The sequence below is a fragment of the Vigna angularis genome, chromosome 7 (assembly GCF_016808095.1).
Source record: "Vigna angularis cultivar LongXiaoDou No.4 chromosome 7, ASM1680809v1, whole genome shotgun sequence".
Classification (NCBI taxonomy): Eukaryota; Viridiplantae; Streptophyta; class Magnoliopsida; order Fabales; family Fabaceae; genus Vigna; species Vigna angularis.
The window spans coordinates 21,009,298-21,023,445 of NC_068976.1; the positions used below are offsets into that span (position 1 = coordinate 21,009,298).

Genomic DNA, 14,148 nt, shown 5'->3' on the forward strand with positions numbered 1-14,148 from the left:
ATGAAGGATTTACTCACGAAAAAGAAAAAGTATATTGAAGCAGAGACCATTGAAGTACAAGGCAACTGTAGTGCTATCATCCAAAAGCTTCTCCCACCAAAATTCAAAGATCCGGGCAGTTTTACTATCCCTTGCACTATAGGGAATCTAGCTATTGGGAAAGCTCTGATTGATTTGGGAGCAAGCATCAATCTAATGCCCCTCTCTATGTTCAGAAAGATTGGAGAGTTAGATCTGAAACCTACAAGGATGACTTTACAATTAGCAGACAGATCTATTAAATACCCTCATGGGGTGGTGGAAGATGTGCTTGTTAAAGTTGACAAATTTGTCTTTCCAGTGGACTTTGTAATAATGGAGATGGAGGAGGATACTGAGGTTCCTCTCATTCTGGGTAGACCATTCATGAAGACTGCAAGAATTCTAATTGATGTAGACAATGGCAAACTCAAGGTGAGAGTACAGGATGAAGAAGTGAATTTCAACGTTTTTGAAGCTATGTCTCACCCCAATGACGATGAAGCATGTTTTCAAGTTGATGTTCTGGATGAGGTATGCTCAAATAATGAGAAAATAACGTATGTTTCTGTCAGAGCGGCTGCAGCGGAATGGTTAGCGTGGGATAACAAACCAAGAGGGGGGGTGAATTGGTTCTTACTAAAATCGTGTGCCTTAAAAATTTCTACTCAATTAAACTTACTTAGCAAATAATAAAGACAATAAAATAGAGTAAGGTTGAGAGAAATTTGCACAGTTGATTTTATCCTGGTGATACGACTGTCGCGGCCGATCAAATTTGATGTGCAGATTAATGAATGTAGTATAGACTAGGATGTGACTCCTAGGTCGTCTCTCGAGGACCAATTTGGGTTCAGTCTCAGATTTAACACGAAGTGGGGGGGTTTTTGATTTTTTTGTTTTGCGGAAAATAAAATAAATTAGACTTGAAATTAAATAAAATAGAATTAAAAACGTTGAAATAAATTTTAACGACGGTAAAAACTGAACGGTAAATATGCAGAAATGGTAAAATTAAACGATGCAGAAAACAATAAACTGGGAAAATAAAAGAGACGGTAAAATTAAGAACACTTCACTGAAAATGAAATTTGTCAATGAAACAGTAAACATGCAAAAACGTAACAGCAGACGATAAAATAAAGAGAGTTCAAAAAATGGTAAATTCATAAGACGGTAATTTATAGAAAACGGTAAATTCAAATAAAATTCAACTTGATTGAAAAATGCAACTGGAAAATACAATTAAACTTCAATTATGAAACTGGAAATTGAATCAAACACACAACCTCCCCAAGAGGGGAGGAGAAAACCAAAGCCAGAAACGTAAATTCTCTCCTAACTTCTACTCCTAAATCCTGATCTCCCAAATTCTACTTAAAATTCTACTCTGCTGCCTGCTTTCTTTTATAGTCAAAATTCAGAACCCGTGAGCATCTTTTCCTTGCATGCTGAGCAATAATTTGTTGGCCGTGAGAAAATAGGGTGAGGGCCCCTAAATCTTGTCCTCTTGCACACCATTCCAGCCGTAACACTCTTCCTGCTTGACTGCCCCCTCCTTCATTCCAGAGTGTTTCTTCTTCTCCATTTCATGTTCAAACAAAAACCAGAAATGAAGGTGTGCATGGACTCCTCCGTGTGCCACTTCTAATTTCCTGCTGCTAGCAACATGTTACTTCTCTTTTCTCTGCTGGATATGCTCCTCTCCAAATGTTCATGGTCTTGTTGCTGGGATACCATGGGCTCCCACTCCATTAGTTCACTTCAAGCCCACTATGTGTTGCTCCTTCCTTTCCATCTCCGCTGGAGCTCCATGTGAAGGCTCTTCCTAAGCTGGATGTGGCAGCTGCTTCCCTTCCAGCACCACCGAGAGCTGCTGTCAGCTCCAAGCCGTGATGTGGTGTGTGTCTTCATGTCCAATAGCTACTATGTGTGAGAAGAACGAAGGAGCTGCTGGATTTGACTTCATTTCTGCCTTGGGCCGTGAATGCTTCTCCCTTCCAACTCCAATTCCATTTGATTCTTGCTGCTGCATGGGAGAAATCAGCCGAGACACCTTTCCGTATGCAAGCAGTCTGCTGGCCGTGAGCTTCTACTGCCATGGGGAGTGACCGAGAGCTCCACTCCAACGTGGGTGGCTGCACCTTTCATTTCCGTGCTCTCCTCCCAGGTGTTACAGCCCTCTGCTGTATTTTCCAGCAACATGTTTCTTTCTTTCTTTCCACATTAGCCTTCTTCTTCTCTTCTCCAAGGTGGCTGCCTCTATGCTTGTTCCAGCCATGAAATCTTCCAAACTGGATGTGAAGGAGTGTTGGACGTTACTGCGAGGTGCTGGACACAAGCCGTGATACCTCTGCTACATGCTTCTCCTCTTCCACTTCTCCAAACTGAACCAGCTGCTGCGTGAGGAGTAGTGGAGTGCTGATCTTGCTGGATCTGCCACCGTGTGCAAGCTGGACTGCTACTGGCTGGACCGTGTTGGAGTGGTGGAGTGCTTGATTGTGGTATGCGTGTATGGAGTTGCTGGACGTCAAAGAGCTGGAGCGTGAAGTGCTGGAGTTGCTGGACGTTCCCACCTGCTGCCAAGGCTGTGCTTCTTCTGTTTGAAGTGTTGCAGCACTTCCATGAAGCCGTGAGTTTCTTTGAGTGGAAAAGCACCGAGAGTAATCAATATTCTGCATGAAACCAAAGTGAATGCCATCTCTTTCTATGTGGGCCGTGTGATGTCTCTACATATTTTGGTTTCTCTTCTAATGGTGGCCCCTACATGTTGTCTCCCAGTTAAAGATAAACAATACTCTTCATTTGTTATTTGTCGTGAATGCTTCTTCACGTGCCATGCTTGAATTCGAAAACAATATCCCCACTTTTATCTATGCTTTTCAACTTGGATTTGGGCGTGTACATTGTGCCAAGCAAACTAAATATGCTGAATCAAAACCGTGAGTGGTGTGTCCTAGCTTGTGGTCCCCCTTCTCTATTTTTCTTTAATTGTTAAATGGAATGTGAATTCAAGTCTGCTCCTCTTTCACGTGTCCACTTTGCTATATATTTTTTTTCAATTGGAAACCACCTCTTGTAGAGACTTCATTTTCTTCGATTAATTTCTCTTTGGACGTGCAAAAGTAATGAGGGGCAGTCCAATGTGTTCCAAATTGCTACGTGAATTGAGCTACAAATGGGCCAATATTTCACTTCAAATTTTTCATTTCAACACACAAAATAAATCAATGCATTAGCTTCTTCCAATTGTCCTAAAATGTAATTCAAAATTTTTCTGCAATCATTAATGAAAATAATAAGCTCAGATAATTCAAATTAATTAAAATAAGAATTTCCGATCAAATTACGCACAATTAACAAAAACGGAAAAATACCAGACATTTAAGAACAATTCCTTGATTAATTTTAGCACAATAAACCAAGTGAAGTGTAGAAAATAATGATTCATCACATGGTTCGGATCTTACCAATCCTACGTCCAGTCGCTTATCTCAAAAACAAGATAAACACTTCACTAATCACAAAACTATTACAAACTACAATCACACAGATACAATTTGTAAAAGTTTAGAAAACACCTCTCTTGAAGCCACAAGAGATGAAACAACACCTCCTTTGAATCTTCACAAAGGATGAAACACTTCCTTCGAATACTTCACGAAGGATGATTCTCTTCCAGACACTTCCTCAGACACACCAAGGATGAACAAGCTATTCCTCTGTCACCGCAGTAGCACTTCAGGACTTTGCAGACAAGAGTTTCTTTAGCTTCAATAGAGTTCTCAAAGAGTTCAGAGATTTTTGCACAAGGGAAGAGTTGGAGTTGAGAGAAAATGAGAGTCTATTTATAGACTCATCCAAAGTCTTTTCCATTCTTCGAAAATGAGCCATCTGACTGTTTTAATCGATTAAATCAAGTATTAATCGATTAAACTAAGTACAACGGCTAGTTTTTCAAATCTGAAACCCCTAACAGCTAGTGTTAATCGATTATTCTCAGGTTTAATCGATTAATTAATCGATTAATTTAGGCTTTAATCGATTATTCCAGTGTAACGGCTAGTCTTCAACTCTGGAACCTCCAACGGACTGTTTTAATCGATTAATCTCAGGATTAATCGATTATGTAATCGATTAAACCAAGCTTTAATCGATTAATCCAGAGGCAATTTTGGTTTTCATTTGTCAGCCTCGTTTTAATCGATTAAGACCCTTTTTAATCGATTAATACAGTGCACTTTGGACTCTGGTTTTTGATTATATGGTATGGAATTACATGGAATCAAAAACACTCAAATGTCTAAGTCCTAGACACTAAATTATAATTATTACAAAAGCTTTTCCATAGCAATACAAGTCTTCCTAACATCTTGATTTCTTCTTGACTTGATTTGGACATCATCAAAACTTCATCTTCATCATTTTGTTAACAGTTTCATCCCCTCTGGAGAAGACACTTATTGATGCTTGTGAAGCTCTTAATGAAGAACAAGAAAAATTGATTGATGAATGCCTGACTAACTTGGATACTCTGAAGGAAATTCCCCCTCATGACGCAAAGATTGAAGATATAAATTCCAAGGAAAAAGTCAAAGATGGCAAACTTGAGTTGAAAATGTTACCCCCTCATTTGAAGTATGTGTTTCTAGAAGAAGTTGGTAGCAAACCAGTCATAATCAACAATTCTTTATCTCTTACAGAAGAGGAGAAATTAATTAAAGTTCTCAAAGCCAATAAGGGAGCCATCGGGTGGTCAATATCTGATCTAAAAGGAATAAGTCCTTCTTACTGCATGCACATGATATTCATGGAGGATGATTTCAAACCAGTAGCTCAACCGCAGAGGAGATTGAACCCTGTAATGAAAGAAGAAGTAAGAAAAGAGGTTCTGAAATTGCTAGAAGCTGGAATCATATATCCTATATCTGATAGCACATGGGTGAGTCCAGTACAGGTAGTGCCAAAGAAAGGTGGTATGACCGTAGTGTGTAATGATAAAAATGAGCTCATACCCACGAGAACAGTAACTGGGTGGAGGATGTGCATTGACTATAGAAAGTTGAGCAAGGCTACAAGGAAGGATCATTTTCCCCTTCCTTTCATGGATCAGATGTTAGAAAGGTTAGCTGGTCAAGCTTTCTATTGCTTCTTGGATGGTTATTCTGGTTATAACCAAATTGTGGTGGATCCTAAAGACCAAGAAAAGACTGCTTTTACTTGTCCTTTTGGTGTTTTCGCTTATAGGAAGATGCCTTTTGGATTATGCAATGCACCGGCAACGTTTCAGAGATGTATGCAAGCCATTTTTGCTGACCTAGTGGAAAAATGCATTGAAGTATTTATGGATGACTTTTCAGTGTTTGGTAGCTCATTTGACTTGTGCTTATCAAACCTGGAGATTGTGCTTGAAAGATGCATTCAAACAAACCTTATTCTCAATTGGGAAAAATGCCATTTCATGGTTACTGAAGGTATTGTTCTAGGTCATAAGATTTCTTCTAGAGGAATTGAAGTTGACAAAGCTAAAGTGGAAGTTATTGAAAAACTGCCACCACCAACAAATGTGAAAGGAATCAGAAGCTTTCTTGGTCATGCCGGTTTCTATAGAAGATTCATCAAAGATTTCTCCAAGATTGCCAAGCCACTCTGGAGCCTCTTAGTAAAAGACACTCCTTTTGTGTTGGATAAAGAGTGTCTAACTGCATTTAAGGTTCTCAAGGACAAGTTAATTTCTGCACCGGTGATAATTGGTCCAAATTGGGAACAAGAATTTGAGTTGATGTGTGAAGCTAGTGATTATGCCATAGGTGCTGTCCTAGGCCAAAGAAGAGGAAAGGTGTTTCACAGCATTTACTATGCCAGCAAGGTATTGAATGGAGCTCAATTGAACTATGCCACAACTGAGAAAGAATTCTTGGCAATAGTGTATGCTTTAGAGAAGTTCAGACCTTATCTCATCGGATCAAAGGTGATTATTTACACTGATCATGCTGCTATCAAGTATTTGCTTACCAAGCTTGATTCCAAACCAAGATTGATAAGATGGGTTCTTATGTTGCAAGAATTTGATTTGGAGATCAGGGATAAGAAAGGAAGTAAAAATGTCATTGCTGATCATCTCTCAAGACTTGTCAATGATGAAGTTACAACTAAAGAAAGAGAAATCCGTGAAGAGTTTTATGATGAGAACTTGATGATGGTCCAACAAAGGCCCTGGTTTGCTGACATAGCTAATTTCAAAGCTGCGGGAATCCTTCCAGATGATCTTTCATGGCAACAAAAGAAGAAATTCTTAAATGATGCTAAGCAGTTTGTTTGGGATGACCCCTATTTATTCAAACTAGGAGCTGACAATCTCTTGAGGCGGTGTGTTACTGAAGAAGAATCAACAGGAATCTTGTGGCATTGCCATAACTCACCCTATGGAGGACACTTCAATGGTGAAAGAACAGCTGCCAAAGTCCTCCAATCTGGATTTTACTGGCCTACTATATTCAAGGATGCTTATGCCCACGCCAAGCGTTGTGATAAATGTCAAAGACTGGACACTATCTCAAGAAGGCATGAAATGCCACTACAAAGCATCCTGGAAGTTGAGGTTTTTGATTGCTGGGGTATTGATTTTGTCGGTCCCCTACCTCCATCTTATACTAATGAGTATATTCTGGTTGCAGTAGACTATGTCAGCAAATGGGTGGAAGCAGTAGCATGTCAGAAGAATGATGCAACCACTGTGATTAAATTCTTGAGGAAAAATATATTCTCAAGATTTGGGGTGCCAAGAATTCTTATCAGCGATGGAGGATCACATTTCTGCAACTATCAGCTTGAAAAGATACTAAAACACTATGAGGTGAAACATAAAGTTGGTTCCCCATATCATCCTCAAACCAATGGGCAAGCGGAAGTATCAAATAGAGAAATCAAGAGGATTCTTGAGAAAACTGTTTCTTCTTCAAGGAAGGATTGGTCATTAAAGCTGGATGATGCTCTGTGGGCTTACAGGACTGCAATAAAAACACCTGTTGGGATGACTCCCTTTCAACTAGTCTATGGCAAATCTTGTCATTTACCGGTGGAGATGGAGCACAAAGCTTATTGGGCCCTGTCGCAACCGGAATCGCGACGGGACGACGATCCAATAAAAAAAGATAAATATTTGAAAAAGATTTTGGAGTCGCCACAATAGTTTATTCTGGAAAACTACGGAAAAAAACCATAAAATGATAAGGCATGGTCAAATTGAACCAGATTCTTGGTTCGGGAGTCGGTTACGTGTAGGGAAGGTATTAGCACCCTACAACGCCTGCCCTAAGGCAGTACCTTTAACTAAATGCGCGAATGTGGATGTGGTTTTCAAAGTGTTTAACATTCCCTTGAAATAAAACTCTAAAGAAACAAACAATATTTTTTAGCTTTTTGGGGCCCGACAAGGATTGACCTTGCTCCTACGTATTCTCATGTGAGAAATCAGGGTTACGTAGTTCTTTTAGAAACTGTTTGAGAAATTTGTTTGAAAATTTATTTGAGAATTTGTTGGGAAAATGATTTGGATTTTTGGGAAAGTGAGCCTGACAAGGACTGGCCTTGCTCCTACGTATCTCCACTTTTGATGGAGAATCAAGGATCACGTAGTTCTGCCAAGGCGATATGGTTTGAGTTTGAAAAGTAGATGTTTTTTTAGTTTTTGATGATTTTTACATTTTTGTTATTTTTATTTAGGAAAGAGAATAGGGTTTTGGCACAAGGACGATGCGTGCGATCACACATGTGCCTAAACCTTTAAAACATATTTTTGGCGTTTTTGATGAAAGAGAAAAGGTTTTTGGCACAAGGACGATGCGTGTGATCACACATGTGCCTAAACCTTTGAAACATTTTTTCGGCATTTTTGAAGAAAGAGAAAAGGTTTTTGGCACAAGGACGATGCGTGCGATCACACATGTGCCTAAACCTTTAAAACGTATTTTTGTGATTTTGTCAAATTCATTATGATTATTATTTTATTTATTTTTTGTGATTTTTGTTCATTATAAAACAGTGAGTGTGTGTAGTGTTTGACAAATAAATAATACAAAATACAGTACAGAGGGATGGGGGTTATCTTACAAGGGGATTACACAATAAAAATTAATGACCAAACAAATAATAATAAAATTAAGAAACTAAAGCGTAAAAAAACAAAACAAGAAAAAAGCTCAACTGAATTAGGGGTACAGAGATAAAAACCAGGGGTGACGAGTGAAATTGAAGCTCCTTTGTTTGGGCCAAAATCCCCTCCTTTTTGTCCTTGTATCCGCCAGGGGTGTCAAGATGAAATTTGGAGGTGTCATTGAATATTTGCTTGTCAGGTCCAGTTCCCTTTATTTTTGTTTGCAGTATGAGTTTAGGCCCAAGTTGAAGGGGTGCAAATCATGAAACAAAGGCTGCAGAAAAAGTTCTCCTTCTTTTTTTTTCTTTTTGTTTATTTAGAAACCAAAACGGGCTCAAAGCCCAAACTCTCTCTTTCAGGGTTTTCTTTCTTCTGAATGAAACCAAAGGAAGCAACCTCCCCTCTTCCTAGACTTGGCAGCCACCGCGTGGGGAGGCTCCTTTTTCCATGGCCACCGCGGTGTGGCTCGCGATGAGGAAGTGATGGGCGAGCATTGAAGAATGCGGAGAGGTTGATGATGGCCGGCGAAGATGGGGTAGATGAATAGGGGTTTCTCAACGGCGACATGGGTCTCTGATTGTGGAAGAACAAAACTCACGATGGAGGTTTGCAGTTTGAAGGTGTCGGAGACGCTGGTGTTCCTCCTTTTTCATTCGCAAGATTGGATGGAGAAACGATGGCGATTTGGGAATGGTGAGTTGAGTTCTGATTAGGATGGTTCGAAGAGGAGGATGAAGATGGTCCGGCCAAATTGAAAAAAGGATTGAAGGGTTCACAGTGGTTTAGTCATTTCTGGTTTTGTGATTTTCTTCTTGCAGGTTTGAGTGGATAAACAAGGATTCCGATGAAGTGATGGCAGGGAGGTATGGTTGATTGGTCACGAGTTGGGTGATGGAATGGAAGAAACTATAAAGGTCGGAAAATGAGTAAATGGTTATGGGGTTTTTGAAAGATGAATTTGAAGTAGGGTGGGAGAATGAGGTTCTGTGATATGCATGACGGAGGAAATGATGAGTGGGAGTTGGAGATGAATGAGGTATGTGACTGTATGTAACGGTTGGTGGATGTTGGCTATGTATGAATGATGATGGTCATGAGATGTAGGAAACGTGGTGAAAGTGGAGGTTACGGGAGGAGGGAGTCAAGGAGTTTAAGGTTGATAGCTATGGGTGTTCCCTGTAGCCGTGAGTGTTGTAGATGAAGGGAGGTGTCACGGGGGAGCCAGGTTTATGAAGAGGAAAGGGATGAAGATCATGGGTTGTTTGGAGATTTTGGTTCAGAGAGGAATATGGAAAAGAGAGGGATGAAGACGAAGGTGGTGGCCATTTTGAGGATAAGCAGTGGTAGCTGTCAAGGATAGTGACCATGTATCAGATGTTGGCCGAGAGGTATCTTCCCCCTTTCCTTTACTTTTTGTGATCTCTTGTGTTAAGATGATGGACATTGGCTGTGTCAGTGGTGTTCGAGATCCATCTCAAAAGTGATGAAAACTGGCCCTTAGTCTGGTTTGGTGGCGTTCCCAGGTGTGGTGAGTGATCAAGGGTCTTAGAGATGGGAATAATGATGCTGGAGGTGGTTTTATTGTTGGAGATGAAAAATGGAGAAGATGAAGGGGCTGACCGTGAGTTGTTGGCTGTGTGGGAATATGGCGTATGGATGTTGGCCGTCTGGAAGGTATATGTGTTGATGATGATGATATGGGCTATGGTATATGGATGAAGATGAAGGATGATAGGTGCAGTGGGTGGATATGGATGATGGGCAGTTACTAGTAGCATGTGGGTGTAAGGATGAAGAGATGGATTATGGTTGAAGGTAGAGGTATTCCCAGTAGCCATGGGGGTATTTGGGTTGTTGGGAATGGATGATGATTCTGGCCTCCCCTCTCCTGATGGTAAGTGTTGGTGATAAAAATGAAGATCAACCCCCTTGAGCAGAGACCTCCATGTCGGTAGATGTTGAAAGTGGAATTATTAGTGGAAATCAAGTGGGGATTAGTGGGAATAGTCAGTGGGATAGTGGAAGTTGAAAGTGGAATTCTGAGTGGGAAACAGTAGGGGAAGTTTGTTAAGGTGGGGAATAATGGGAAACAGTAGTGGAAGTTTGAAGTTGGATGGTGGAAGCTGTTGGTGGTGGGGAATAGTGAGAGTTTGGAAGTGGAATGATGGATATCATTACTGGGCCCAAGACAAAGGGAACAACAAGACGAGAGGGGGGACGAAACGGGCAAAGGAGGACGAGCGGCAGAAGGATGGAAGTGAGGGTTAGGACGAGCGGTAGAAAGGCCAGGTGTGATTTGGACGAACGCCTCAATACACTATTTGCCGAACGCTATTTGCTTTCGGACCGAACGTTTAAAACCGAGCGCTGGACAAAAATAAACCCCAAAAGTACGAACGCTGAATACAAACATGACCAAGCTCAAATGAAAGACCGAGCGTTCAAGTGAAGACCGAACGCTCATTAAGCAAAATAAACCGAACGCTAATCATCAGCCATACATCAAGACCGAACGTTCAAATGAGAATAAATAACTTCAAAACCGAACGTTCACTACTATGACCGAACGCTATTTACCGAATAGCCGAACGTCCAAAGCCGAACGCTGAAGACATATATCATTGAGCCCGATCGTTCATCAAAACATTATGACCGAACGGTTGAAGATGAGGACGAACGTCCAAACACACGGAAAAGCCGAACGGTTAAACAGTGCAAAGGACGAACGGTCACTGTTTGGACGAGCGGCCACAACAACAATGGGGAAGGACGAACGGTCACTGTTTGGACGAGCAGCCACAGCTACAGTGAGGAAGGACGAACGATCACTGTTTGGACGAGCGGCCACAGCAACAGTGGGGAAGGACGAACGGGCACTGTTTGGACGAGCGGCCACAGTAACAGTGGGGAAGGACGAACGGTTTCAGCAACAGTGGGGAGAACCGAACAGTCACTGTTTGGACGAGCGACCACAGCAACAGTGGGGAAGGACGAACGGTTTCAGCAACAGTGGGGAGAACCGAACGGTCACTGTTTGGACGAGCGGCCACAGCAACAGTGAGGAAGGACGAACGGTCACGGTTTGGACGAACGCGAGATCAAAGAGGACGAACGTCTGATACCTTTTTTTATTATTATTATTATTATTTTTTTATTTTATATACATTTTTTTCAATTTTTCTTTTTATGAGGAGAATACAATAAAACAAAAATATTTAGTCAATCTGGACGAAATTGAGTGTTGACAGGCCCTGAAGTTCTTGAACTTTGATTCTACCTTGTCTGCAGAAAAGAGGAAGTTGCAATTACAGGAGTTGGAAGAAATGAGATTGACAGCTTATGATAACTCCAAGAATTACAAAGAGAAGGTTAAGTTGTATCATAACAAAAAGCTCTTAAAGAGAGAGTTTCAACCTGGCCAACAAGTTCTCCTTTTCAATTCTAGATTTAAGATCTTTCAAGGAAAGTTGAAGTCAAAGTGGTCTGGACCCTTCACCATCAAGGAAGTAAAACCTCATGGAGCAATTGAATTGGTTGACCCTACTTCAGATGATCCAGAAAAAAGTTGGGTGGTTAATGGGCAGAGATTGAAACATTACCTAGGTGGTGAGATCCAACGTCTCACCACAATCATCCACCTTTCTTACCCTTGAGCTAAATGGTGTCAAGCTAATGACGTTAAACAAGCGCTTACTGGGAGGCAACCCAGCTTTCTAACCCTTTCTCTTGTGTGATTTTTTTGTTTGAGTGTGTTTTGATTGTTTGATTTTGATTTAAAATGTTTTGACTGGATTTGGTTATTTTGGATCATGTTATTTTGAATTATAGTTTATGTGTGTTAGTGGTCCACTAGTGTCAAGTTGAGTTTTATTGTGATTTGAGAGGATTGAGAATTGGTCAATCTATTTTAATGTGTTTTTAATTTTGTTTGAGTTTGTTTTAAGTTTATTTGTTGAGTTTAGGTTTGTTCAAAGTGCAAAAATTGAAACTTTGAGTTGTAGACTTAAAAAGCTTTGGAAGTGTGCACCTAATTTGGCATTCTTGCCCTCAATTTCACCCCTTAGGGATTTGATCAAGTTTGTATAGTGAAACCACATTTATCTGGACTGATTTGAGTGCCAAGAAGTATCAAATTTCAAAAATCATAGGTCCCATTGTCAAATTCTTTAGAACTGTCTACTGATATGGCGCTCCAGCACCCATTCCTCAGGGGCGCTCCAGCGCCGTCTTCGCTGCACTGCTTTTCCTGGCTAAATGCCCATCGCGCGCTCCAGCGCCCATAGCCGAAGGGCGCTCCAGCGCCGTTTCTGCAGAAAATGCTGCATTTAATTTTGGGCCTGGATGCACTGTGTATGGTCCAACTCATTTTTTTTCTTAACCCTAATAACACTTGGCTCACTTCAACTCATGCCCAAGCCGCTTCCAAACCACTCCTAAGACCCCAATCCACTCATTCCACCATTGCTCATCCTCAATCTCACTCCCTCTTAGCAAATCAAATTTCACTCAACCTCAACACTCACCCACGGTCACACCATACTTTGGCTTCCTTCCAACTCATTTTCTCCAACTCAAGTAGGGTTTTGAACTTCTCCCTTTTCATTTTTACACTTTGTTTTTCTGAATTACTATTTGATTGTGATAATTGGTCAAGTTTGAAGCATGTTTTTCTGTTTTTCCCCAATTGGCTGAATCTCCTTGCATCTATCTCGGTTTCACCATTTTCCACATGCTTTTCACTTAGATTTTGTTGATTGCACTTGTGCTTGTGATTTGATGCTATGAGGTTGATAATGCTAAATTATACCATATTTTAAGCATCATTTTAGTAGCAAAATCAACTCCTTTCTAACTTATAACTTGCTTAATCCTCTTGTTTTGTCTTGTTTTCTAAATATTTGTGTTTTTGGCTACCTTGATGTATTTTCATCAATAATCCCTTGTTTTGTAGCTAAAAATGAGCTTGGAAGACTCTCTAACAAACTATAGAACTGGACCAAGAAATTAGCACGAAGAAATGCCATCAGCAGTGCAAGAACGCTCGTCCCAAGAGAGCGGACGCTCGTCCAGCAAGGCAGAAGAGCGGACGCTCGTCCAGAGTGGAAGCACGAGCGGACGCTCGTCCAAGGAAGGAGGACGCTCGTCCCAGGACAGTGGACGTTCGTCCAGGCAGGAGGACGCTCGTCCCAGAAGCGGACGCTCGTCCAAGAGGGGGACGTTCGTCCAGAGAAGAGGACGCTCGTCCAGAGGAGAGGACGTTCGTCCCAGGCAGAGGGCGCTCGTCCAGAAGTGGACGCTCGTCCAGCCAGGCAGAGGACGCTCGTCCAGAACGCTCGGCCAGATTGAAGGACGTTCGTTCAAATGCGAGAGGCTCGCGCTCGGGCGCGAGAACAGAGGGACGCCCGGGCGCGACTTTTCGCCATTTTTCAATTTTTCCAGAGAGTCTCGCGCCCGGGCGCGAAAATGGGGCGCCCGGGCGTGACTTTCCAGAGAGTCTCGCGCCCGGGCGCGACTGACAGAGGGCGCCCGGGCGCGACTGACAGAGGGCGCCCGGGCGCGACTTTTACTGATGTGGTAGACAGCTTATTTAACCCAGAAACGCGAAGGGTTTGAGGTCTTTGGTCATTTGGAGGCGCGATTTCACTGAGAGGAGAGCTTGGAGGGCTGCTAGGGTTCGTGGGAACACTCCCTTCTTCCTCTTGGGTTCTCCTTCTTCTTCCATCTTCCATGTTGTAAGCTTTAGGGTTCTCCATGGAAATGGAGAACCAAACCCATCTTGTTGGGATTAGTTGTAGCCTTTGAATTCTTGTGTAATTGTTGAATGATTTGAATATATATATGCCTTTTCTATCAATTGCTAGTATTATTGTTTCCAATCTTAAAGCTTGCATGTAATGGGAACGTTCATGACTTGATTTTGGGGTTTTATGGATTATGGGAACGTAAGATGAAACCCGGAACTGAAATAGGAGTCC

The 14,148-nt window shown here is 41.6% G+C and overlaps 2 protein-coding genes across 2 annotated transcripts; both read left to right on the forward strand.

Moving 5' to 3' along the window:
• LOC128197853 (uncharacterized) lies at positions 1–1,914 on the forward strand. The gene is made up of 2 exons (XM_052880680.1): positions 1–552; positions 1,777–1,914. Exons 1-2 carry the CDS (start codon positions 1–3, stop codon positions 1,912–1,914), a joined length of 690 nt encoding a protein of 229 aa, XP_052736640.1.
• A 32-nt stretch (positions 1,915–1,946) lies between these two features.
• LOC108322576 (uncharacterized) lies at positions 1,947–11,826 on the forward strand. Its single transcript, XM_052880681.1, has 4 exons — positions 1,947–2,102; positions 4,559–6,220; positions 6,332–7,123; positions 11,422–11,826. Exons 1-4 carry the CDS (start codon positions 1,947–1,949, stop codon positions 11,824–11,826), a joined length of 3,015 nt encoding a protein of 1,004 aa, XP_052736641.1.
• The last annotated feature ends 2,322 nt before the right edge of the window (positions 11,827–14,148 follow it).

Bases quoted from the DNA above. Each gene is read 5' to 3' on its own strand.
- LOC108322576 (XM_052880681.1), top strand. From the start codon at position 1,947: ATGTGTGAGAAGAACGAAGGAGCTGCTGGATTTGACTTCATTTCTGCC. The intron at 6,221-6,331 runs GTCCAACAAAGG...GATGCTAAGCAG, and splicing joins ATGATGAGAACTTGATGATG to TTTGTTTGGGATGACCCCTA. The intron at 7,124-11,421 runs GCCCTGTCGCAA...GAGTGTTGACAG, and splicing joins TGGAGCACAAAGCTTATTGG to GCCCTGAAGTTCTTGAACTT.
- LOC128197853 (XM_052880680.1), top strand. From the start codon at position 1: ATGAAGGATTTACTCACGAAAAAGAAAAAGTATATTGAAGCAGAGACC. The intron at 553-1,776 runs GTATGCTCAAAT...CCACTCCATTAG, and splicing joins AAGTTGATGTTCTGGATGAG to TTCACTTCAAGCCCACTATG.